Source organism: Salmo salar, chromosome 08 (genome assembly GCF_965601325.2).
Source record: "Salmo salar chromosome 08, fSalSal1, whole genome shotgun sequence".
Taxonomy (NCBI): Eukaryota; Metazoa; Chordata; class Actinopteri; order Salmoniformes; family Salmonidae; genus Salmo; species Salmo salar.
Window position 1 is genome coordinate 16,764,897 of NC_138298.1, and position 27,440 is coordinate 16,792,336.

General features: G+C 42.3%; 1 protein-coding gene across 4 annotated transcripts; it reads right to left on the reverse strand.

Annotated features, from left to right (window-relative positions):
* Window positions 1-693: 693 nt before the first annotated feature.
* Window positions 694-27,197, reverse strand: LOC145850316 (uncharacterized). Of its 4 annotated transcripts, none has more exons than XM_082978203.1 (10): window positions 27,017-27,197; window positions 26,313-26,396; window positions 25,062-25,128; window positions 19,446-19,570; window positions 19,110-19,283; window positions 12,503-12,664; window positions 12,009-12,120; window positions 11,682-11,809; window positions 3,607-3,718; window positions 2,092-3,378 (listed from the first exon to the last, which is right to left on the reverse strand). In XM_082978203.1, the coding sequence occupies exons 5-10, from the start codon at window positions 19,164-19,166 to the stop codon at window positions 2,483-2,485; spliced, it is 1,467 nt and encodes a 488-aa protein (XP_082834329.1). In that variant the 5' UTR covers window positions 19,167-19,283; window positions 19,446-19,570; window positions 25,062-25,128; window positions 26,313-26,396; window positions 27,017-27,197; the 3' UTR covers window positions 2,092-2,482. The 4 variants fall into 4 exon arrangements, with proteins under 4 accessions (XP_045579112.2, XP_082834329.1, XP_082834327.1 ...); XM_082978201.1 differs by having other exon boundaries at window positions 20,000-25,128; XM_045723156.2 differs by lacking the exons at window positions 25,062-25,128; window positions 26,313-26,396; window positions 27,017-27,197 and adding exons at window positions 694-1,321; window positions 20,000-20,974 and having other exon boundaries at window positions 3,251-3,378.
* Window positions 27,198-27,440: the final 243 nt, after the last annotated feature.

Consider the following 27,440-nt stretch of genomic DNA (forward strand, 5'->3'; position numbering starts at 1 on the left):
CCTCCAGACCTCATTGAACACTTCCCAACAACTTCTTGATACTGTTTATATATTTTTTCGTCCCCCGTTTTTTAAACACCAAACATACACATACGAACAACAACTTACAGACAGACGCACACAAAGACTACATCTCCTCTGCCCAGACCCGCATGCTCACACCACCCCCATTTGCCATGTTTTCATTTAGTAAATAATAGGAAATGCAGTAAATCAGCCTCAACTAAATAGCTGTAGTTTTCTCCGAAATACCCTTTTTTCTTTCGGACTTTGATTTATTTCTAAACGTAACATTACATAGTCTTCCTCTACGATTTTACAGATCTCTGCCACGGCTGCATTCGGTAGCGCCTCCATGATGGAGGCTATTTGAGTGTGAACATCCATACAGTTAACGTTAACTAGATAATGTCAACAAAGTCATGACTACAACGCGAATTAAAGATTACCGGGGGTAAGTATGTGATAATGTGCTGTTAAATTAGTCATATTTTGAGTTCCAGGGTGTTCATAAATGTCTAAATAACAACAATAAAAACCGATAACGTGGAAATTGTTGTCTGTCACTTCACTCTTATTCTTTGGTATAATGGCGTTTGCAACAATTATATGTGCATTCCGCCACCTACTGTAGAGGTGGATAATAAAGTCCCCCGTCCCGTCCCCTCACAAAAAATGCAGTGTACAAAATAATACATCTATAACATTTTTTAATTAAACTAAATCAGACTGCTTTTCTGTTCTAATCAGGTTCATACACAAGCTCAGAATGATCCTGTGAGGGCGGGACATTTCCTGGCTACAGTTGTCCTTACAGTGCTTCTGCCGTTAAGTCTTGGAGGCCCAAAATCTTCTTGGCTACAGATATAATGATGTCCAGCTTCTTGGACACTTGTGCAGTACAGTTAATAACTGTAGCTATAATGCCACAAAATACACCTTATTCACAATAAGTGTATCCAGATCACTTGATTGATGTATAACATATGCATCCACTACCATATATTTTTCAGAACTGTGGCCTCTTCCCCTTCAACTCTCTTCACCGCCTCCACATAGGAGATTTGCTGTACAGCCCTGATCCTTCACACCTCAACCTCTTTCACCCTAATAGGGCACTCAGGGAATTCGGAAATATGATCCCCACCAGAAGGTGTTTAGCTTGTCTGGGAGCAAGATGTCGGTGTCCGCGACGTGGCTGGTTTTCCCTTTGTAATCCATGATTGTCTGTAGACTCTGTCACATACGTCTCGTGTCTGAGCCGTTGAATTGCGGGTCCCGCCATCACCCTGGATATCAGCAAATCCTCATGGAATGCAGACTGTAAACACAAATTGCACAGAAGAGAATATGAAGGTTTATATATAACCACAGTCAAGCCAATCTCTATCACTGTGATTCAAGTACCTACATTTACATTTTTGTCATTTAGCAGACGCTCTTATCCAGAGCGACTTACAGTAGTGAATGCATACATTTCATAAAAAAAAATTCTCCGTACTGGTCCCCCGTGGGAAACGAACCCACAACCCTGGCGTTGCAAACACCATGCTCTACCACCTCAGCCACACGGGACCACATTATGGAGCCATTGGAGTTTATTTTCAAGTTAGTATTTTTAAGTTAGTATTTTTAAACTCGGGAGATGCGAAGGTCGAGAGCCATTCGTCCACTGAAACACAACCCAGCCAAGCCACACTGCTACTTGACACAATGCCCGCTTAACCCGGAAGCCAGCCGCACCAATGTGTCAGAGGAAACACCGTACACCTGGCGGGCCGGGCGCACCTGTGGCGGGCCGGACGCATGTCAGCGTAGTGCGCGATGGGACAAGAACATCCCTGCCGGCCAAACCCTCCCCTAACACGGACGATGCTGGGCCAATTGTGCGCCGCCCCATGGGTCTCCCGGTTGCGGCCGGCTGCGACAGAGCCTGGACTTGAACGATGCAATGCCTTAGACCACTGCACCACTCAAGAGACCTATTTTTTTTAAAGTTTTGATTCAAGAATTAAGCATAATATTTTGGTTCGACTGTAATAAGGAAAACTCAGTCCCTGCAATGACGCAAACAAAAAACTAGTCAGTTAGTACAGAGTCAATTTTGTATTTAATTTAAACAAAATTGTCACACAGTCACAACTCTGAAGTACAGTACATTTATTGCACAAAACGATAAATGAAAACATTCATTTTAGAATACTTTGGAAAAGGTTCAACATTACATTACACACAGCTTCATGACTTCACGTCAAGTAAACATTAATTAAGGCACTGTCATTATCTCACTATAAAACAGTATAAACCTAAAGGGACAAAGTATTTTTACAGACACCATCACACCAACCATCACCATAATCATCTACTCTGCCTCATCATCCTCAGTTCAACTCATCCACTTTCCTATACATTCAAATCCAACAGAATTCATTACAATCTAACTAGTTCTACATTATACACGGGCTGTGTATTTTCTGCATTTTCAGTGCATACAGGCAAACGGCCTCTCTCTCGTGTGGACCTTCAGGTGCCTCTTCAGGTGGTGCTGGTGGGAGAACCTCTTATCACACTGGGAGCAGCTGTATGGTTTCTCCCCTGTGTGGACTCTCTGGTGCCTCTTCAGCTTGGAGGAGTGTGAGAAACTGGCCCGACACAGGTGGCAGCCGAATGGTTTCTCCCCTGTATGCATCATCTGGTGGATCTCCACCTGTTGGGGGAAACTGAAGGCTTTCCCACAGAACGAACACGGGAAGCGCTTCTCTTTGCCACCGGATCTACTGATAGCGTTACTACTACTGTCATTTGTCAATGGGCTTGTGTAGCCATTTAGTGTTGAGGCACTGGCATTGTCTGAGGTTTGATTTAACATAAGGAGAGTGTGAGGAGGATGAAAGCCAGGGAGTGTCTGTGTTGTCACAGGGTCCATGTTCCAGTTGATAGATCCTATAGAAGGCAGGCTGAAGGCAGCACCTGTTAGGGGGGTAACCTGAGGCCCCATCAGTCTCTCTGAATCACAACTATAGGAGCAGGACGGAGCATCGCTAGCAGAGTCTGTATCTGTTCTCTCCTTCCGCATACAGACACCTCCCCGTCCCTGCAGACAAAATCTAAGTCTTGCCCTCATCTCAGCCAGTCTGTTGTCATGGAGACTGAGTTTGGATGTTGTTTTGTGTTCAACTGTCTGTTTCTGGTAGTGGTCAACAATGTTGTTCCCCAGTCCAGAGTTGAGGACGCTGTCCCATCCACTGACCTCCACTATGTCACCTCTGGTCCTGGCCTGCTCAGTGATGTTGTCCCCTGGGCCCTTGGCTGCACCAGTCTGGGTCTGGGAATCCAAGATGGCTCCCCAGTCTTCTCTGTTAGCCTCCAGCCAACCACCTGCAGAAAGAGGTTAGAAAAATACTTTACAAACATGGCAGAGAACTCGACATATGAAGTATCTTGTCAATTACCTGCTGAAGTTAATACATTATGTTTGTGTGTTTTTTTTGTATGTAAACACAAGTTGTTTAATTTTATGAATGAAGAAAAAAGTATAGCCAACCGCATCACTTTTCCCATTGAAGATCTATTACTGTATGTCGGCTGTATGTATTTCTCCCTTACCTTGCTCCCCCATCTTTAGTCCACTCAGCAGGTCAATGCTCTCTGGTTCATCTTCTATTGTCTCCTCTTTGACCAGCAGCAGATCAGGCTTCCCATCCTCCATGTCTACTGACTGTAAGAGATACAGAGTGAGAGGATGTTGGATCAAGAAATCTGATATGAGCACCCTGCAATGGAGCATCTTCTGATTGGGCAATGAAGGATTGCTATGAGTATTATTAGTTGATTTGATCATTCAAAGGCATGTTCCCACACTTAAGGCAAAATCAATCAAGACCTTCAAATCAAATTTTATTGGTTGCGTACACATATTTTGCATATGTTATCGCAGGTGCAGCGAAATGCTTATGTTTCTAGCTCCAACCGTACCTAACGATACACACAAGAAAAAATAAGGATCAGAACGCGTAATGTCAGAGTCCGGAAAATAGTGTGATGGTTTGGGGATGCTTTGCTGCCTCAGGACCTGGACGGCTTGCCTTAATAGAAAGGAACCATGAATTCTGCTCTGTATCAGAGAATTATACAGGAGAATGTCAGGCCATCCGCCTGTGAGCTGAAGCTGAAGCACAGCTGGGTCACGCAGCAAGACAATGATCCAAAACACACAATCAAGCCTCCATGAAAATGGTTAAAAAGCAACAAAGTGAAGTTTTGGAATGGCCTAGTCAAAGTCCAGACCTAATCCCAATTGAGATGTTGTGGTCGGACTTGAAATGAGCAGTTCATGTTTGAAAACCCACAAATGTTGCTGAGTAAAAGCAGTTCTGCATGCAAGAATGGGACAACATTCCTCTACAGCGACATGAGAGACTGATCAACAACTACAGGAAGCGTTTGATTGGAGTCTTTGCAGCTAAAGGTGCCACAACCAGTTATTGAGTGTAAGGGGGCAATTACTTTTTTACACAGTGGAATTGGGTGTTGCATAACTTTGTTCATTAAATAAAATCTATATTTTGGGGGGTTATTTGTAAACACAGGTTCCCTTTATCTAATATTCGTTTTGGTTGAAGATCTGATGACATTAAGTATCAAACATATGTGGAAATAGAGAAAATCCAAAAAGGGGCACATAGTTTTTCACGGCACAAAAATATTGCATTTTTATTTATTTTATTTTAAAAAATGAATAAAGATGTAAAAATATATATCAGAACGAGCCTATCACAATGTCCCTTGTTTCATGAGCCGTTATAAAAGTTCCCAGAAATGTTCCATACACACAAAATGTTTATTTCTCTAAAATGTGCAGTTTTGTCACACAACGTCCAACCGGCCTCACAACTGCAGACCACGTGTAACCACACATCCGGCTTCTTCACCTGCCGGATCGTCTGAGCCACCCAGACAGCTGATGAAACTGGGGGTTTGCACAACCGAACAATTTCTGCACAAACTGTCAGTAACCACAAACTGTCAGAAACCATCTTGTCACCCTCACCAGGAACTTGACCTGCCTGCAGTTCGTCGTCGTAACCGACTTCAGTGGGCAAATGCTCACCTTGGATGGCCACTAGCCCGCTTGGGAAGTGTGCTCTTCACAAATGAATTCCGGTTTCAACTGTAATGGGCAGATGGCAGACAGTGTGTATGGTGTCTTGTGTTTGAGCGGTTTGCTGACGTCAACGCTGTGAACAGAATGCCCCGTGGTGGTGGAGTTATGGTATGGGCAGGCATAAGCTATAGATAACGAACACAATTGCATTTTATTGATGACAATTTGAATGCACAAAGATACCGTGACGAGATCCTGAGTCCCATTGTTGTGCCATTCACCCGCCACCATCACCTCATGTTTCAGCATGATAATGCATAGCCCCATGTCACAAGCATCTATACACAATTCCTGGAAGCTGAACATTTCCCAGTTCTTCCATGGCCTGCATACTCACCAGACACCATTGAACATGTTTGGGATGCTCTGGATCGATGTGTAAGACCGCGTGTTCCAGTTCCCGCCAATTTCCAGAAACTTTGCACAGCCATTGAAGAGGAGTCCTCCCCCCCCCTCCTCCCTCTCTGCGGATGACTTCGTCAACCATTTTGAAAAGAAGGTTGACGATATCTGATCCTCGTTTGCTAAGTCAAACGACACCGCTGGTCCTGCTCACACTGCCCTACCCTGTGCTTTGACCTCTTTCTCCCCTCTCTCTCCAGATGAAATCTCGCGTCTTGTGACGGCCGGCCGCCCAACAACCTGCCCACTTGACCCTATCCCCTCCTCTCTTCTCCAGACCATTTCCGGAGACCTTCTCCCCTTCCTCACCTCGCTCATCAACTCATCCTTGACCGCTGGCTACGTCCCTTCCGTCTTCAAGAGAGCGAGAGTTGCACCCCTTCTGAAAAAACCTACACTCGATCCCTCCGATGTCAACAACTACAGACCAGTATCCCTTCTTTCTTTTCTCTCCAAAACTCTTGAACGTGCCGTCCTTGGCCAGCTCTCCTGCTATCTCTCTCAGACTGACCTTCTTGATCCTAATCAGTCAGGTTTCAAGACTGGGCATTCAACTGAGACTGCTCTTCTCTGTGTCACGGAGGCTCTCCGCACTGCTAAAGCTAACTCTCTCTCCTCTGCTCTCATCCTTCTAGACCTATCTGCTGCCTTTGATACTGTGAACCATCAGATCCTCCTCTCCACCCTCTCCGAGTTGGGCATCTCCGGCGCGGCCCACGCTTGGATTGCGTCCTACCCGACAGGTTGCTCCTACCAGGTGGCGTGGCGAGAATCTGTCTCCGCACCATGCGCTCTCACCACTGGTGTCCCCCAGGGCTCTGTTCTAGGCCCTCTCCTATTCTCGCTATACACCAAGTCACTTGGCTCTGTCATATCCTCACATGGTCTCTCCTATCATTGCTATGCAGACGACACACAATTAATCTTCTCCTTTCCCCCTTCTGATAACCAGGCGGCGAATCGCATCTCTGCATGTCTGTCAGACATATCAGTGTGGATGACGGATCACCAGCTCAAGCTGAACCTCGGCAAGACGGAGCTGCTCTTCCTCCCGGGGAAGGACTGCCCGTTCCATGATCTCGCCATCACGGTTGACAACTCCCTTGTGTCCTCCTCCCAGAGTGCTAAGAACCTTGGCGTGATCCTGGACAACACCCTGTCGTTCTCCACTAACATCAAGGCGGTGACCCGATCCTGTAGGTTCATGCTCTACAACATTCGCAGAGTACGACCCTGCCTCACACAGGAAGCGGCGCAGGTCCTAATCCAGGCACTTGTCATCTCCCGTCTGGATTACTGCAACTCGCTGTTGGCTGGGCTCCCTGCCTGTGCCATTAAACCCCTACAACTCATCCAGAACGCCGCAGCCCGTCTGGTGTTCAACCTTCCCAAGTTCTCTCACATCACCCCGCTCCTCCGCTCTCTCCACTGGCTTCCAGTTGAAGCTCGCATCCGCTACAAGACCATGGTGATTGCCTACGGAGCTGTGAAGGGAACGGCACCTCCATACCTTCAGGCTCTGATCAGGCCCTACACCCAAACAAGGGCACTGTGTTCATCCACCTCTGGCCTGCTGGCCCCCCTACCTCTGAGGAAGCACAGTTCCCGCTCAGCCCAGTCAAAACTGTTCGCTGCTCTGGCACCCCAATGGTGGAACAAGCTCCCTCACGACGCCAGGACAGCGGAGTCAATCACCACCTTCCGGAGACACCTGAAACTCCACCTCTTTAAGGAATACCTAGGATAGGATAAAGTAATCCTTCTAACCCCCCCCCCCCCCCCTAAAATATTTAGATGCACTATTGTAAAGTGGTTGTTCCACTGGATATCATAAGGTGAATGCACCAATTTGTAAGTCGCTCAGGATAAGAGCGTCTGCTAAATGACTTAAATGTAAATGTAATGTAAATGACTGGGACAACATTCCACAGGCCCCAATAAACAGCCTGATCAACTTTATACAAAGAAGATGTGTCGTACTGCATGAGGCAAATGGTGGTTTTCTCATCCACGCACTTACCTTTTTTTTAAGGTATCTGTGACCAACAGATGCATATCTGTATTCCCAGTCATGTGAAATCCATAGATTAGGACCTAATGAATTGATTTAAATTGACTGATTTCCTTACTCAGTAAAATCTTTGGAATTGTTGCATTTATATTTTTAGTATATGATCCGTTATTGATGTCACTTGTTAAATCCACTTCAATCAGTGTAGATGAAGGTGAGACAGGCCTGTTTACCCCACTACCATCTAGACGGTGGAGACAGTACTGGTGCATCAATGCTGGGACCGAGAGAATGAAAAACAGCTTCTATCTCCAGGCCATCAGACTATTAAATAGTCACCACTATCTGGCCTCCGCCCAGTACCCTGCCCTGAAACTTAGTCACTGTTAATAGCCGGCTACCACCTTGTACTCTACCCTTCACCTTCGACTGCTGCCCTATGTACATAGTCATTAAAGACTGGTCACTTTAATAATCTTTACATACTGTTTTACCCACTTCCTATGTATATACTGTATTCTGGTCAATGCTCATCCTATATAAATACTGCTGGTTTTACACACCTTTTCTATTCATATACTGTCCATAATGTCTATAGACATCATTATATATACACAAACACACTGACTATACCAAACATTAGGAATACCTTCCTAATATCGAGTTGTAACCCTCCCTTTTGCCCTCAGAACAGCCTCAATTCGTCGGGACATGGACTCTACAGGGTGTTGAAAGCGTTCCAAAGTAATGCTGGCCCATGTTGACCCCAAGGCTTCCCACAGTTGTGTCAAGTTGGCTGGATGTAATTTGGGTGGTGTACCATTCTTGATACACACAGGAAAATGTTGAGCGTGACAAATTCAGCAGCATTGCAGTTTTTGATACACACAAACCGGTGTGTCTGGCACCTACTACCGTACCCCTTTCAAAGGCACTTAAATATTTTGTCTTGCCCATTCACCCTCTAAATGGCACACATACACTATCCGTGTCTCATTTTTTTCTCAAGGCTTAAAAATCTTTATTTAACCTGTCTCCTCCCCTTCATCTACACTGATTGAAGTGGATTTAATAAGTGACATCAATAAGGGATCATACAATTCACCTGGATTCACCTGGTTAGTCTATTTAATGGAAAGACCCATGTAAATGGGAGTGGGTTGCGACATTTGGATTTGTCTCTAAGCTTCCCTGTAGTCTAACAAGTCACTAGTGTTGCCCTGCGAGTGTCGTTCTCCTAAGTGAGTCTCGTCTGAATTCCATGTCTGAAGAGCATCGCCCTCCACTTTCTGTCACTTCATCTACGACCAGACCCTCCCCTTTCTTATCTAGGCACCCTTCAGAGTATACACTACAACTGTACTGGTTCCAGTACCCTCTCATTGGATTAGACTACATTGCCTTCAGAAAGTATTCATACCCCTTGACTTATTCCACATGTTGTTGTGTTACAACCTGAATTCCAAAATGTATTTAAAAAAAATGCTTACTCATCTACACGCAATACCCCATAACGACAAAGTGAAAACGTTTTTATTTTATTGAAAATGAAGTACATTAATATCTTATTTACATAAGTATTCACACCCGAGACAATACTTTGTAGAAACACTTTTGGCAGCGATTAAACCTGTGAATCTTTCTGGGTAAGTCTCCAAGAGCTTTCTAAACCTGCATTTAAACTGCATCAAGCTCGGTCAAATTGCTTGTTAATCAATGCTAGATAACCATTTTCAGGTCTTGCCATAGATTCTTAAGTAGATGTAAGTCAAAACTGTAACTCGGCCACTCAGGAAAATTCACTGTCTCTTGGTAAGGAACTCCAGTGTAGATTTGGCCTTGTGTTTTAGGTTACTGTCCTGCAAAGGTGAATTCATCTCCCAGTGTCTGGTGGAAAGCAGACTGAACCAGGTTTTACGCTAGGATTTTGCTTAGCTCCATTCTATTTCTTTTTTATCCTAAAAAACACTGCAATCCTTAATGATTACAAGCATACCCATAACATGATGCAGCCACCACTATGCTTGAAAATGTGGAGAGTTGTACTCAGTAATGTCTTGTATTGTTTTTGCTCCAAACATAACACTTTGTATTCTGGACAAAAAGTTAATTGCGTTGCTACATTTCTTGCAGTATTACTTTAGTGTATTGATACACCATCCAAAGTGTAATTAATAACTTCACCATGCTCAAAGGGATATTCAATGTCTGCTTTTTTTTTTTACCCATCTACCAACAGGTGCCCTTCTTTACGAGGCATTGGAAAACCTCCCCGGTCATTGTGGTTGAAATTCATCGCTCACCTGCGGGACCCTTACAGATAATTGTTTGTGTGGGGTATTCATTCATAAATCATGTTAAACACTATTATTGCACACAGAGTAAGTCCATGCAACTTAATATGTGACTTGTTAAACTCATTTTTACTCCTGAACGTATTTTGGGGTTGAATACTTATTGACAGTTTTTAATTATTTTGTAAACATTATTCCACTTTGACATTATGGGGCATTGTGTGTAGGCCAGTGACCAAAAAAAATGACATTTTAAATTCAGTCTGGAACACAACAAAATTTGGAAAAAGTCAAGAGGTGTGAATACTTTCTCAAGGCACTGTATATGCCTGATATATTACTAAATGTCTGGATACAATAGACTACTCAGGAATATTCAACACATCTGTTACTCTCGTAATTCCAAATGCATCTGTGTAACACTCACCACTGCATCCTGTATCAAAAGGTTGGCTGGTCCTCATTAACGACCCTTTTTGTTTACTAAGCTTTACTACACAAGTTTCCAACTTACCTAACTTCGTTGGTTAACTCGAGGTTCCTCGGGTCTCCACCGAACTAGGTAAATCCACTTTTAGTTATAAATGCACCTCATTGCTGTAACCAACTACAAAATGCATTACAATTGGATGTTCTGGTGTCGCTCGTGCAATTCTTATTGAGGAATGTAACTGTTTTTCTTTAATATTTGTGTTGTGCTGTATTTCTTTGTTTTACATTGTCCTATTCATTGTATATGCAGAGCTCCCTTGTGAAAGAGACCCTGGTCTCAATGTTAACTCCCTGTTTAAATAAAGGTAAAATCAAAAATATATTTTCTGCTGACAATAATGGCAATTCATGTTTGTCTTTAATGCAGGGTTTAATCTAAACCGCAGATGCTATTAAGTGGAATGGTTACTTTCTATGTTAAAGAGTGGAATGTTTTTTCTGCAGGTGTATCCTGAGGTAGCTCCTTTCTGAGAACCTCCTCCTGCAGTGCAAACCACCTCTCTCCCGTGTGGACCTTCAGCTGGTTCTAGCAGGAGAATCTTTTCTCACACTGGGGTCAGCTGTATTATTTCTGCCCTGTGTGGACCCTCTGGTGTCTCTTTAGGTTGCCAGCATGGGCAAAGCGCATGTTACACTGGGTACAGCTGAAGGGTTTCTCCCCTGTGTGGACTCTTTGGTGCCTATTCAGGCTGGACGATTGGGAGAAAGTGGCCCGGCACAGGTGGCAGCCGTATGGTTTCTCCCCCGTGTGCATCCTCTGGTGGATCTCCACCTGTTGGGGGAAACTGAAGGCTTTCCCACAGAACGAACACGTGAAGCGCTTCTCAATGGCGCTGCCACCTTTACTGATTCTGTCTCTACTACTGTCATTTGTCAATGGGCTTGTGTAGCCATTTAGTGTTGATGAACTGGCATTGTCTGAGGTTTGGTTTAGCATAAGAAGAGTGTGAGGAGGATGAAGGCCAGGGAGTGTCTGTGTTGTCACAGGGTCCATGTTCCAATTGATAGATCCTATAGAAGGCAGGCTGAAGGCAGCACCTGTTAGGGGGGTAACCTGAGGTGCCATCAGTCTCTCTGAATCACAGCTATAGGAGCAGGACGGAGCATCGCTAGCTGAGTCTGTGTGTGTTCTCTCCCGCCTCATACCAACACCACCCCGTCCATGCAGACCAAAGCTATGCCTCGCCCTGGTCGTAGCCAGTCTGTTGTCATGGAGACTATGTTCAGATGTTGTTTTGGGTTCGACTGTCTGTTTCTGGTTGTGGTTAACAGTGTTGTTCCCCGGCCCAGAGTTGAGGACGCTGTCCCATCCACTGACCTCCACTATGTCGCCTCTGGTCCTGGCCTGCTCAGTGATGTTGTCCCTTAAGCCCTTGGCTGCACCCGTCTGGGGCTGGTATTCCAAGATGGTCGCCCAGTCTTCTCTGTTAGCCTCCAGCCAACTAACTGCCGGAAGAGGTTAGAAAATAGACTTTAAAAACATTTTTGAGTCCAGTTCAGACATTATAATGTGTGTTTTTCTAAACAAACATAGGTTCTATTGATTTCATTGGATGTATTGAATGTGCTGTATGTAATAGTATTCCCATTGAAGATCCATTGAAGATCTATTACTGTATGAAGGCTATATGTATTTCTCCCTTACCTTGCTCCCCCATCTTTAATCCAGTCAGCAGATCAATGCTCTCTGGTCCGTCTTCTATTGTCTCCTCTTTGACCAGCAGCAGATCAGGATTCCCATCCTCCATGTCTACTGACTGTAAGAGATACAGAGTGAGGATGTTGGATCAAGAAATATGATATGAGCACCCTGCTATGGAGCATCTTCTGATTGGGCAATGAGGGATTGCTATGAGTACTATGCAAACATGTTAGTTGATTTGATCACTTCATACTATTTAATGGTTTAATCATTCAAAGGCATGGTCCCACACAAAATTAATCAAGACCTGGGCCTGTATCCACAAAGAGTATTAGAGTAAAAGTGCTGATTGAAGATCAGGTCCCCAAATGTCTGCATAGTCATTCATTATTATCTAAAAGGAAAAACTCATCCTAAATCAGCACTCCTACTTTGAGGCTTTGTGGATATAGACCTTGACCTAATACCATACAGACAGTAGTTCACAGTGGGCTCACCTCAGTGAGACTGTGTGTGGTCCTGTGCTGCTCAGCTGGTTCCTCTGTGGGTTCAGGAGGAGGTGTAGTCTGATTGTCCTCCATGACCATGGTCACATCAGGTTTCCCTAAACCCTCCTCACACCCCTCCTCCTTCACCAGCAGCACCTCTGGACCCTCCTCCTGGAATAGACAGGTGATACAGATTACAGACATACACCCCCTCAGGTACGTACACACACACACACACAGATAATGAACACACTTTCAACATGGAGTGTTTACCCATCCCCAATACGTTTGAGGCTGTAGTAGTTACCCAATTACTTAATTGTTGTTAAGCCCATCATGGTGGACATAAATATGTTGTTGGTAAATATGAGTCACCTATTATAATTCAAAAGTCATCATCAGCCAAACCCAACTAAACTATACTAAGCAAAAATATAAACGCAACACTTTCAAAGATTTCACAGAGTTACAGTTCATATTAGGAAATCAATCAATTGAAATAAATTCATTAGGCCCTAATCTACGGATTTCAAATGACTGGGCAGGGGTGCAGCCATGGGTGGGCCTTGGAGGGCATAGACCCCCCCACTTGGCTGACAGGCCCAGCCAATCAGAATTCGTTTTTCCCCACAAAAGGGCTTTATTACAGACAGAAATACTCCTGGGCTGACATGCTCTATAGTTGTGAAGCCAATTGGACGTACTACCAAATTCTCTAAAACGAAGTTGGAGTCGGTTTATGGTAGAGAAATTAACATTTGATTCTCTAGCAACAGCTATGGTGGACATTTCTGCAGTCAGCATGCCAATTACACGCTCCCTCAAAACTTGAGACATGTGGCATTGTGTTGTGACAAAATTGCACATTTTATAGTGGCCTTTTATTGTCTCCAGCACAAGGTGCACCTGTGTAATGGTCATGCTGTTTATTCAGCTTCTTGATATGCCACACCTGTCAGGTGGATGGATTATCTTGGCAAATGAGAAATGTTCACTAACAGGGATGTAAGCAAATTTGTGCATATGGAAAACGTCTGGGATTTTTGTGTTTCAGCTCATGAAACATGGGACCAACACTTTACATTATATTTTTGTTCCGTGTGTTTTAACCTGTACAGTAGGTGTTTGTTACTGTGTGGGTTTGTGTAGGTATATTTAGTACGTGTATAATGGTTATAAAGCACTGTTGTGTGTATGCAGAACAGGGTGAGATCAGATGTGATGTGTACTAAAGAAAGTCTCAATGAAAGTCTTAAAAACAAAATGGGACTTTTTATTCTATTAAACATAAACAAGTTTTACAGCTGCAATATGTAACTAGTTGGGCAACCTGACCAAATTCCCATAGAAATGTGAGTTATAGGTCTGTCTATAAGTCTAAAAAGTGGTAGATCTGTTCTATGTGCACTATTTCCATGCTTCCCCGTCTTAAGTTACATTTTTGCGTCTTTTACTTTCAGTTTTGTACACCAGCTTTAAACAGCTGAAAATACAACATTTGGAAAACATATTTCACTGCGGTTTAGATGGTACAATGATTCTCTACACAATGACTGCTTGTTTTGTCACAAACTGAAAATAGGCATATTAGAATTTTAGCAACCAGGAAATGGCAGAGTGATTTCTGCATATTGCATCTTTAAATACACCATATGAAAACCACACATACAACAATCTGCATGAACTTGTTAATTCACTTTCTTATTAAAAGAAAATTAAGCAGTTGAACGGAAGTAATGAAAATAGGCATTTGGGAACATCATATAGCTTACACAGTACAAATACAATAGGTAACAGTATTATTAGGCTTATATATACCTTAAAGTGCCTGCTGAAAGTCTACACACCTCTTGCAGTGTATACATACAGTATTAAATTGAATGTTTTTCTTAGCCATCTACACAAGCTACTCCACATTTTCAAAGTGAAAGAAAGATTATAGAACATAGTGTGACAGCGTTATGTTATGGGTATGCTTGTCACCGGCAGGGACTTGGGACTTTGTCAGGATCAAAATAAATATGAAAGGAACAAAGCCCAGGTAAAAGGTTAGAGGAAATCCCCCCTCAGTCTTCTGAAAACCTAACTCTGGGATAGTGTTTTATTTTACAGCATTACAATTACACACATTTAATGCCAAAGGCACACCAGAATAGCTTTCCAAGAGGTGTTGAGTATTTGAGTAGTCCAGTCTCAGTCCTGAACTAATTTGCTTGAAAATCAGAGACAAGGTTTGAATATTGCTCACCATCAATGATTCCCAACCAAATATATTGAGCTTGAGCAATTTTGACAAAAACAATGGATATATGTTGCCCTAAGAGTTGTGCAAAGTTGGTAGAATCTTATTCAAAATTATTCACAGCTGTACTGGCTGCCAAAAGTGCTTCCGCCAAGTATTAACTCTGGGTTGTGAAGACATAGCAATCAAGACATGGTCGTTTTACTTTTTTTTTATACATTTGGAAAATGTTCTATAATTTTTCTTTCACTTTGAAAATGTGGAGTAGGTTGTGTAGATAGGTAGGAAACAAACTCATTTAATCCCTTTTTAGATTTAATTTGAAGGCAGCAAAATGTGAAGACTGTGCAAGGGGTGTGTAGACTTTCATTAGAGACTGTATATCCCACAATGTCTGGATGCAATATTCCACCCAGGAATATTCAACAATGAAATCTGTTTTAAGCTCAGTTCAAATACATAAGATGAGACACGACGGTCTTAAGGAGCTAGCTTAGCAGAGAACTAGCTAGCTATTTTGCTGATATTCATCTGACAAGTTTCTAAGGCCCCGATTCTGACCCGATTTAAGCGTGCTTAAATGGAACGTAATTCACTTTTTATGGCAGTTCTCTCTATTGTATTCTGACCTTGAATTTAAGCATTTGAATAGCATACTATTCACCCACTATTTGTTTGAGGTTGAGCTAGAATAAATGAAGGTGTGGCGAAGCTGTGTCCAGATACGCCGTATTCTAACCTTGACTTAATTCCCCTCATAATTCCAACACCTTTACGCGCAAGGAAACCATGCATGAGGTCAAGCCAACCTGCCATATTCCAAGTGGAAAAAGTATCTACTTTATTTTTACTGATAGAAATAACAGCATTCTCCATGCACTGTAATTTATAAATTGATAAGAGCTATGTAAATTAGTAATCCGTTTTGGAAAAGGGGATTGTAAATACACATGGCAATTGTTTTAGATTATTTTTCCTTATGATCCCTAGAGGCAAAGGTGAAACCAGTCATATGGAAGCAAACCGAAAATCATATCAACATGACACGTATTGCGGCCCCTTTTCCACCGTGAAATAAGATGTAAATAGCGCTGCCGTTATTCCGAATTTTAAGTGTGTGCCCTCATAATTTGCGTGGATGAAATTTGGAGACCCAAACTATAGGCTTCTGTAGGGTTGAACCTGCCGAGTTGATGTATGCACTTTAGAATGTGTTGATTATATGCCCGGGCTTTTCTACGTTTTATTTTACAATTTGTATCATGTTAAATATTAGCCAGTATCGAGAGCCAACGTCAGTAATACCCACACACATTTATTTTGAGTCATTCCATTCTGTTTACCTTTCTTTCCTGTCACAAACTTGTTGTTTTCGGCGCATGTGACAAATAAATGTTGATTTGATTTGTAAATTGTTCCTGAGGGTCGCTAGCATTAGTGGCTCATAACAGCCTAACGTTGTGCAATAATTTGGGACATGTAGCCTAATTGAATCATTATGGTACTCAGGCCCCACGTAGCAGTTTAAACCTGGAGCCTGGCGCACGGTTCACGATGACTGGACTGTTGTCATACAGCTTCACGATTAGTAAGAAATTAGGGTAGATTTATAGGATTACTGTTCAATCCCTATTGTACACTTTTTTCCACCTTCCAATATTTTATAGATTGAACTTGAATATGACAACTTTCAGGGTGAATCGAACCACCACTTTTTTATTCATAATTATATTTTGTGCGTAAAGGCTGTCCAAAACGTTTATTTTTATTTATACATACTTTCCTAACCCAAAAATGTGCCTAAATAATCTACAAGAGTATTTTTAAATCTACCAGTTGGTGCTGAAACAGAAACGAATAGGCATAGATGGCGTTCTTTCAATGATCCCTATATTCTGACCCGTTCTCTCGATGTATTCTATTGAGTCTGTCGACATAATTCTAATTCAAAAGGTACACCGTATTTAAAGGGATGGTTTATGCGGAATAAAGTCCTGTGTGGCTCAGTTGGTAGAGCATGGCACTTGCAAAGCCTGGGTTGTGAATTCGATTCCGTGGGGGACCAGTAAGAATAAGTATCAAAATGTATGCACTCACTACTCACTGTAAGTCACTCTGGGTAAGAGTGTCTGCTAAATGACAAAAAAATGTAATGTAAGATGAATGTGCTGAAAACACCATTGAATGAAAACTCCACGAGAAAATTTGTTGGGCAGCAAGTGGGAAGGTTTTCAGCAGTTGAATTAAATTTATTCAGAGCGTGCAAGGTAGCTACACCTGCAGAGAGCATTATGCGACTGAATAAGGTAAGTCTGAATACCAAATACTGAGAAGTGCGTAGGAAAGGCATCAATTCCTAAGTCGGGATCGGGCCCAAAGTGTACCCTGTTTCTGGTGCATGTACAGTTGAAGTTTACATACACCTTATCCAAATACATTTAAACTCAGTTTTTCACAATTCCTGACATTTAATCCTAGTAAAAATGAGGTCAGTTAGGATCACCACTTTATTTTAAGAATGTGAAATGTCAGAATAATAGTAGAGAGAATGATTTATTTCAGCTTTTATTTATTTTATCACATTCCCAGTGGGTCAGAAGTTTACTCAATTAGTATTTGGTAGCATTGCCTTTAAATTGTTTAACTTGGGTCAAACGTTTCAGGTAGCCTTCCACAAGCTTCCCACAATAAGTTGGGTGAATGTTGGCCCATTCCTCCTAACAGAGCTGGTGTAACTAAGTCAGGTTTGTAGGCCTCCTTGCTCACACACGCCTTTTCAGTTCTGCCCACAAATTTTCTATAGGATTGAGGTCAGGGCTTTGTGATGGCCACTCCAATACTTTGACTCTGTTGTCCTTAAGCCATTTTGCCACACCTTTGGAAGTATGCTTGGGGTCATTGTCTATTTGGAAGACCCATTTGCGACCAAGCTTTAACTCCCTGACTGATGTCTTGAGATGTTGCTTCAATATATCCACATAATTTTCCTGCCTCATAATGGCATCTATTTTGTGAAGTGCACCAGTCCCTCCTGCAGCAAAGCACCCCCACAACATGATGCTGCCACGTGGAAACGGTCTCAACTGCACGTCTCGTCTTCTTGATCTGAATACCCCGTCTTTAGTCAGCTGTTGTACAACATAACATTCTAAAACTAGATAGTTTTATCTTGTCTCATGTCGGCTGTTGTATCTGAATTGGGCTTCACTCTCGTTATTCCAAATGCATCTGTGTTTCTTTTCTGCTGACAGCAATAAAAAAATAATCTTTGTTTTTAATGCAAGGTTTTGTTCTATAAGCTATCCAGTGGAATGGTTAATTTCTATGTTATAGAGTGGAATGGTTTTTCTGCTGGTGTATCCTGAGGTATCTCCTTTCTGAGAACCTCTTCCCGCAGTGCGTACAGGCGAACGGCCTCTCTCCTGTGTGGACCTTCAGGTGCATTTTCAGATGGTCCTGGCGGGAGAACCTCTTCTCACACTGGGGGCAGCTGTAGGGTTTCACCCCTGTGTGGACCCTCTGGTGCCTCTTCAGGTCACGAGCCTGGGCGAAGCGCATATGACACTGGGTACAGCTGAAGGGTTTTCCCCCTGTGTGGACCCTCTGGTGGATCTCCATCTTCTGGGGGCAGCTGAAGCCTTTGTTACAGAACATGCAGAAGAACCATTTATCTTTACTACCACCTGATGTGGCTCCTCCTCCCTGAGACTGAGCTCTAGCCCTGTCGTTTGAATTCAATACCTGATCGAAAAGGACGCGGCCGTGTGAATCGGAAGGTGCCATTGATGTGGACACTGAGTCAAGATCCCTGAACACGTGCAAAGGGGAGTGGGTCGCAACATTTACATTTGTCTCTATGCTTTCCCTGTAGTCTAAAAAGTCACTGGTGCTGCCCTGAGAGTGTCCTTCCCCTAAGTGAGTCTCGTCTGCATTCCATGTCAGAGGAGCGTCGCTCTCCACTTTCACAGTCACCTCATCTACGACTATAACCTCCCCTTTCTTATCTAGGGAACCTTCAGCGTATAGACTACTACTGTATCGGTTCCAGTCCCCTTTAGACAGATCAGTCTGTGTCTCTAAACCCAAGGGCATGTTGCCAGGGTCCATCTCTGTAGTGTAAGAACAAGACGGCTCATCACCACCAGTGTCTAACGCGTCACCATAGCCATCCCCACGGGAATTAACTGTCCTCTGGCTCTGGTGAAATACCGGTAAATACTCTGAACCAGGAGCAGGAGGACAGGCCAGTCTCCCCAGCCCCAGTCTCTCTGGGTCTGATCTGTGGTCAGATCCTGTGTGTAAGAGCCTGTGTGTTACAGTTAAAGTCTTGGTGTCTGTCTCTGACTTGAGGACGGAGTCGGGCCTTCCACTGACCTCCGTGACGCTACGTCGGGTCCTGGACTGGGGCGCAGAGGTGGTGGGGTCCTCCATGGCTTCATAGGGCGCTCCAACCACTCCAGTCTGGATGTCTCCGCTTTGCCTTGGGCCCTCCTCTCCTTCAGACCTGTGCTGCTTGACCCCAAGACCTGCAGCCTCTGCATCTGCAGACTGACACAAGCATTGGATAACATTGTTGTAGGAAAGTCTCACAAGCTCCCCTACGGCAGATCAATTAGGATTTAAGCAAATTAATAGCTAATGGGAGCCTTTCTGAAATAAACTGGTCACATTTGATGTACTGTAATTGTAATGTTACACTATGACACTAACCTCTATCACAATAACGTGCTGGGTTGAGGTTCCACTCCCCTCATCAACAGTGATTGGTTGGTCATCTCTCCACGTATTGTGTCCCGCTGGCTTCACAAAGCTCCTATTGCCTCCATTGAGCTGTCCTTCACCCGAGAGTGTAATTGGGGTAAAAGAGGTGTTTATGTTAGCTACTGTCAATGCTCAAAGCTATACTGTTCACTATTGACATTTTGAAAAAAGTATAGAATTGACAAGGATGTATGGTAACACTTCTCATAACTTCTTGATATAATATTTATTGATTGATGTATTATGTTGCAGGCATCACATTGTTTTTACTGAGTAAATAATAGGACATGCAGTAAATCAAGAACATTGTTAAAATATGATAGTGTCATTGTGCAAGATAGCTAAGTAATTAGGGGAATTATTGTATATTATCCAAAAACTGACCATGAACCAATTCTGGGTAACACATCTGAACACATGTGCAGAAGGTAAGGGGCGACAGGCACTTAAGCTATATATGAACAGCGACAGGCCGCTCAGCCTTGGCCTTCTGCTAAATGTACCTCTTGCCATTCCTCTGTATCGGTCGAGGATCTTGACACTACTGGGACGACTGGCGAGGACGCGCTCCCGTGATACCTTCAGTTCCAGTAGCTGTAGTTTCCTTCGCAATGCCCTGTTTTCTTTCTGGCTTTGAGTTATTTCTAAACGAAACACTGCATAGTCGTCGTCTACGAGTTTACAGATGTCAGCCACGGCTGCATTCGCTAGCACCTCCATGATGGAGGCTATTTGAGTGTGAAAAACCATACAGTTAGCCATTGTTAGCAACTAGCTAGCGTTACCTAGATAACATCTATCAAACATGCCCTGTCTTCAACGCGCATTAAACACTATCTGGTGTAAGTATGTGATGCTATGCAGTTAAATTAGTCATAGTTTGAGTGCCAGGGTTTTAATAAACGTCTAAATAACAACAATAAAAACGCTAACGTGGTAATTGTTCTAGGTCACTTTTCATTTCCGTTAACACTGAAGAGAAAGGATGTTATTGGGTGGAGTCATAGCTCAATAGGTTGTGGTTAAAAGAAAAACTGTATGTGCGCTGTTTTTTGAAATACGGTACTATCAGTATTTTTTAAATCTGAGAGCAGACTTGTTTAGAAATAAGTGTGTTAGCAAGAACAGAGTAGAATCAAATACAATACAATTCCATCTACATCACCTCAGTAAAGGTAAATAGTCAACTGTCTTAGCTTTAGATTACCCAAATATTGCTAAATTTCTACACAATCTAATATGACCCTTTTGGTGTCACTTATTGTTAATAAGAATAACATGTTTCTAAACACTTTTATACATTAATGTGGATGCTACCATGATTACGGATAATTATGAATGAATCGTGAATAATGATGAGTGAGAAAGTTACAGACTCACAAATGTCATAAACCCCCCCCCAAAATACTAACCTCTCATGTTATTGTAATGGTGTGTCTTGGGGGTATGATGTTTGTGCTTCTAACTTTCTCACTCATCATTATTCACGATTCATTCAGGATTATCCGCAATCATGGTAGCATCCACATTCATATAGAAGTGTTTAGAAACATTCTATTGTTATTTACAATAAAAGTGACTCAATTGACACAATATATTATTTACCATTCATTTCTATTGGGAAAAAAAACATTTCTGAAACACAACCAAAACAAACAGCAAATGCATCCAAGAAATGTGTATAGTCACAAGCTTTACTCATTGCGTGCAATGAATGTGGGACCAAATACTTTAACACACAAGTGCATTTGTCCCAATAATTTTGCTTGCCTAAAATGGGGGGGTCTATGTACAAAAAGTGCTGTAATTTCTAAATGCTTTACCCGATATGAATGAAAATACCCTCAAATTATAGCTGACAGTCTGCACTTTGACTTTATCAATCATTGTTTGATTTCAAATCCACACTCAGTATAGAGCCAAAAGAAGAAAAAATGCTTCACTGTGCAAATAATTATGGAGGTCCCTGTAATTCATATCATAGGCATAATAGTACTTTAGAGCTCTCTTTACTTGCACACAATAAGGCTGGATCTCCCCATCCTGGCCCTAAGGGTCCACAACCCAACACACCCCACTCAGCTTTAGGATATTAGTGAAACATTCATTATTGGTTTCAGGTGTGTTAGGCAAAGGCCAGAGTGACAAAAAACAGTAAGGCAGACCCCCAGGGCCAGGACTGAGCAGCCCAGCAGCTAGGGATTGCATAAATATGTATCTCCCCTGACTTGGGCATGTTTTCAATACAGACTCCTTTTGTCGTACAGTATTCCATATAAGGCATCCAGACATTATAAAAGTTGCAGTATACCTTTAAACTTCTAATAAATCAAATCAAGTGATACATTTCTGCCATCATTGTGACATTGTGTGAGGATAACCAACCTTCCAAATAATAGCAATGGATTTCTTAGCCGCCATAAATGCTAGGTTACACAGTTTCTTATGATAAGTCTCTAGTATCTACAAAACAGTGAGAAGGGAGAATCTGTAGGCACGCTGAGATAAAAGAACATACTCTTTGCCAGAATTCAGCCGGCCTTCACAAGATCATAACATATGCAAATATGTCCCCTTTTGTGTTTTACATGTCTGAGTGCATGATATTCAGTTTCTCTGGCATATAGTACGTTCTATGGAAGGTCTTAAACTACAGAAGTTTATTTGAACATGACTGGGCATTCAAACATATCTGTATCCATTCATCATCCTCAATAGTCTCCCAGGTCTTCCTCACATTGTTGTTTTACATGTTTTGTGTCATCGGGAAAAGCCAATATCAACCCTTGATACAGTTTGGAAATCAACTGAGGTTTGTCAGCCTGCCTTAAAATATAGTGAACAAAAATAAAGAAAGTAAAAGTGCAATATGTGCCATGTAAAAAAGCTGACATTTAAGTTCCTTGTGCAGAACATGAGAACATATGAAAGCTGGTGGTTCCTTTTAACATGAGTCTTCAATATTCCCAGTTAAGAAGTTTTAGATTGTCCTTATTATCGGCATTATGACGTGTCGACTATTTCTCTTTATACCATTTGTATTTCACATACCTTGGATATGAATGGATGGTCTTATAGGCACTTTAGTATTGCCAGCCTAATCTCGGGAGTTGATAGGCTTGAAGTCATAAACAGCTCTGTGCTTCAAGCATTGCTAAGAGCCGTTGGCAAACACAGTAAAGTGCTGTTGGAATGAATGCTTACGAGCCTGCTGCTGCCTACCACCGCTCAGTCAGACTGCTCTATCAAATATTAAATCATAGACTTAATTATAATATAATAAACGCACAGAAATACGAGCCTTTGGTCATTTATATGGTCAAATCCGGAAACTAGCATTTAGAAAACAAAACATCTATTTTTCCATTGAAATACAGAACCGTTCCGTATTTTATCTAACGGGTGGCAACCCAAAGTCTAAATATTGCTGTTACATTGCACAACCTTCAATGTTATGTCATAATTATGTAAAATTCTGGCAAATGAATTACGGTCTTTGTTGGAAGAAATGGTCTTCACACAGTTCGCAACGAGCCAGGTGGCCCAAACTGCTGTATATATCCTGACTCTGCTTGCACTGAATGCAAGAGAAGTGACAATTTCTCTAGTTAATATTGCCTGCTAACATGCATTTCTTTTAACTAAATATGCAGGTAAAAAATATATATACTTCTGTGTATTGATTTTAAGGCATTGATGTTTATGGTTAGGTACATTTGTGCTGCGATTGTGCTTTTTTTGCAAATGCGCTTTTGTTAAATCATCATGGCAAAGTTGAAGTAAGCTGTGATTCGATGATAAATTACCAGGCACCGCATTGATTATATGCAATGCAGGATAAGCTAGTTAACCTAGTAATATCATCAACCATGTGTAGTTAACTAGTGATTATGTTAAGATTTGTTTTTTATAAGATAAGTTTAATGCTAGCTAGCAACTTACCTTGGCTCCTTGCAGCCACAGGTCCTTTGGATGCTGCACTTGCGTAACAGGTGATCAGCCTGCCACACAGTCTCCTCGTGGATTGCAATGTAATCGGCCATAATCGGCATCCAAAAAGTCCAATTACCAATTGTTATGAAAACTTGAAATCGGCCCTAATTAAATCGGCCATGCTGATTAATCGGTCGACCTCTACTGCAGTGGAGCAGGTTGAGAGCTTCAAGTTCCTTGGTGTCCACATCACCAACAAACTAACATGGTCCAAGCACACCAAGACAGTTGTGAAGAGGGCACGACGAAACCTATTCCCCCTCAGGAGACTGAGAAGATTTGGCATGAGTCCTCAGATCCTCAAAAGGTTCTACAGCTGCACCATTGAGAGCATCCTGACTGATTGCATCATTGCCTGGTATGGCAACTGCTCAGCCTCCGACTGCAAGGCACTACAGAAGGTAGTGCGAACGGCCCAGTACATCCAGGACCTTTATACCAGGCGGTGTCAAATTGTCAAAGACTCCAGCCACCCACAGATGAAGCTATCTCAAACGCATTCCACACTGCCTTCCACCTGGACAAAAGGATCACCTATGTAAGAATGCTGTTCATTGACTATAGCTTAGCGTTCAACACCATAGCGCCCACAAAGCTCATCACTAAGCTAAGGACCCTGGGACTAAACACCTCCCTCTGCAACTAGATCCTGGACTTCCTGACAGGCCGCCCCCAGGTGGTAAGGGTAGGCAACAACACATCTGCCACACTGATCCTCAACATGGGGGCCCCACAGGGGTGTGTGCTTAGTCCCCTCCTGTATTCCCTGTTCACCCATAACTGCGTCGCCAAGCACGACTCCAACACCCTCATTAAGTTTGCTGACGACACAACACTAGGCCTGATCACCGACAAGAATGAGACAGCCTGTCGGGAGGAGGTCAGAGACCTGGCATAGTGCATAGTCACTTTACCCCTATCTACATGTACAAATTACCTCGACTAACCTGTACCCCCGCACATTGACACGGTACCGTGACCCCCTGTATATAGCCTCAGTAGCCTTTTCTTAGCTCTATTTCTTGAACTGCATTGTTGGTTAAGGGTTTGTAAGTAAGTACTTCAAGGAAAGGTCTACACCTGTGGTATTTGGCGCATGTGACAAATTACATTTGATTAGATTTGAACAGCTCTGGTGGGCATTCCTGCAGTCAGCATGCCAATTGCACGCTCCCTAAAAAATTAAAACTTGAGACATCTGTGGCATTGTGTTGTGACAAAACTGCACATTTTAGAGTGGCTTTTTATTGCCACCAGCACAAGGTTTACCTGTGTAATGATCATGCGGTTTAATCAGCTTCTTGATATGCCACACCTGTCAGGTGGATGGATTATTGCCAAAGGAGAAATGCTCACTAATAGGGATGTAAACACATTTGTGCACAACATTTGAGAGAAATACACTTTTTGTGCGTATGGAACATTTCTGGGATCTTTTATTTCAGCTCATGAAACCAAGACTTTACATGTTGCGTTTATATTTTTGTTCAGTATAGTTTCAATCTTTGAAGCTTCTGGCTTGTCTAGTGTTTTCTGCACAGAGAGAATAGTGTTGCATCAGCAAAAGTTCACCTTAGTACCATCAGACTGGTCTTCACTGGCTCTCTGACCCTGCTGAGACCGCTGTCACCATTTGATCCTGTTCAGATGTGGCATGAAAGAGAATTACCTTGGTGTGCATTTATACATCCAAGAAAAGAATCAATGGTTCAATAATTGAAATTACCATTATTCCCAAACTGTAGCCTACCCATCAACTCAAGATGTAACTTTGTACCCATTCACTGGTTGTTATAATATACTACAAAAGTCACTGGAGCTCTGTAGACTGGTCTTTCCTGGTTGTCTGACCCTGCTGGGACGCCTGTCACCAACTTATCCTGCTAAGAGACATGATGAGCATAGTGTTGTGTACTGACTGTGCACCATGACAGTGAAGCCTGTAGAGCTGTTTATACTGTGTCAGTGTGAAAAGTAGGGAATTAGTTAGGGAAACTGACAGATCAATAAAGTTACATTGTTATACTGACTAATAAAAACACATTACACTGAAGAAACATCAGAATAGATCGGTCTTTAATCATTTGGCCGCTGGTTTCATCATGTGATTCAGGTCTAGTGTGATTGAGGCAAAAATAATAGCTAAAGTTAGTGAGCTAGCTAACTAACGTTAGCCAACTTTTGGCTAGCTCTAGCTTATGGTACAATGGTACATCAAATTTACTTATTTTGAAATGGGACAAAACAACTGCTTCAAAACATTTCCATAGACACAACAGCCGTTAAATACTGCTACCTGACAGATAGCTACTGTAGAGGCTAGCTAGAGCTGAACTGGCTACTAGCTAGCTAACTAGGTGCTAGTAGTTCATTTATTTCAGTCGAGTGGGGATGGAACGTTGGCTAACGTAACATGTCAGTTACATTACTAGCTCAGCACTCGGAGTAAATACTTTCCCACTGCAGGGGCGAAAATCTGATATCAACTTTGGAGGGAACAATTACATTACATTTTCTCAAGAGCAATTCCTGAGGGGGACACCAAAAGTAGTGCTGTAACACATAGCCTAAGTTTAATATGGTAAATGTATATTGAGGAACCAAAGAAATAAGGTGTTTGCCGTACTCCTAACTATCGGTACCCAAAACTACACAACTAATCACAACAGCAATACCATTGCCTTTAACAAATCTTAGTTCAGTCACCAGTTTAAGTTGAGAGTGGGGGTATCCATGGCATTTTCCAATTATGTTCCTATTTTACAAGTCAAAAAAATGGAGAACCTTTCATAATGTTGCCAAACAAAGACTCAACAAACTTACCTGAGACTCCCTGTCTCTGCCAGTCTGTCCCTGCATATCTGTCCCCAACTCTGCTGTCTGTGTGCCATCTGTTGCCTGCTCTGCCTAATGACATCATTGTGAAACATTTCCATTAGAATTTCATTTCTTTCTTATGAACATTTTATCAACTAGTCTTTGAGATATTACGCTACTAGGGTTCTTACTTTGCGTTTTGGTATACTGAAAAATACTCTGATGTCCGACTTTTTTCTGCCATTTTTCTGCCATTTTTCTACCTGGTTGGCTACACACAGGTTATTTACAGTAGGAGATGGGCTTCTATCATCTTATCTTCTATCATTCTATATGGGCTTCGATCTAAAAGGTAGCTAGCAAATGTGAAACGGATTGCAGTGACAAGAGTTGACAGCTGTATGAGTTCACAATTTACACAACATATGCTGCAACCTTTTGTAATTTTAATCGTTTGTTTCATATTGGCTGGCTTCTAACAATAGCTGAATTTGCAAAGCTAGCGAACACCAATTCAGTGGTGTTTGCTATAATCTTTGCTACCCGGGTTAAATAAAGGTGAAATAAAATATATAAATAAAAGTTCCCTTGCGACAATTTAGCTTTTGCAACAAGACCATTAAATATATTTAAAACAATGGTAGAAGAGAGTGTAGTTCTGTTCAGTTTATCGCTAACCTTATCACAGGGACTTTGAAGCACTAACTTACATGCATGCTGATCTTGGAATATATTGACGATAGCAAAGATTCCATCTTTGACGACGCCACATAAATGGAATAGGTACTACCTAGCTTAATAGTTAATATTTGCGCGCTAGCTCTGCATATTCAGCTAGTGTGTGTGCGCGATTGACTGGATTAACCTCACGTCAGTTACGTGCATTGAGTGCCTTTCAGACAGTAGATACGACCTCTACGTTACCTCGCAAGCTAAGGAACTGGCAGTGGATCAAACCATTGTGAGGCAAAGGGTGGGGGGTTCGCAATCTTTTGAAACTTAAAAACGAGCTATTAAGTGTCTATAATCAGCACAATTGCTTTCATTGCGTATTATTAATATTATTTAAATTACATAGTTATGTTTCAGTGATATATTGGGGGGGACAAATCATATTTTTCCCAGGATGGGAAA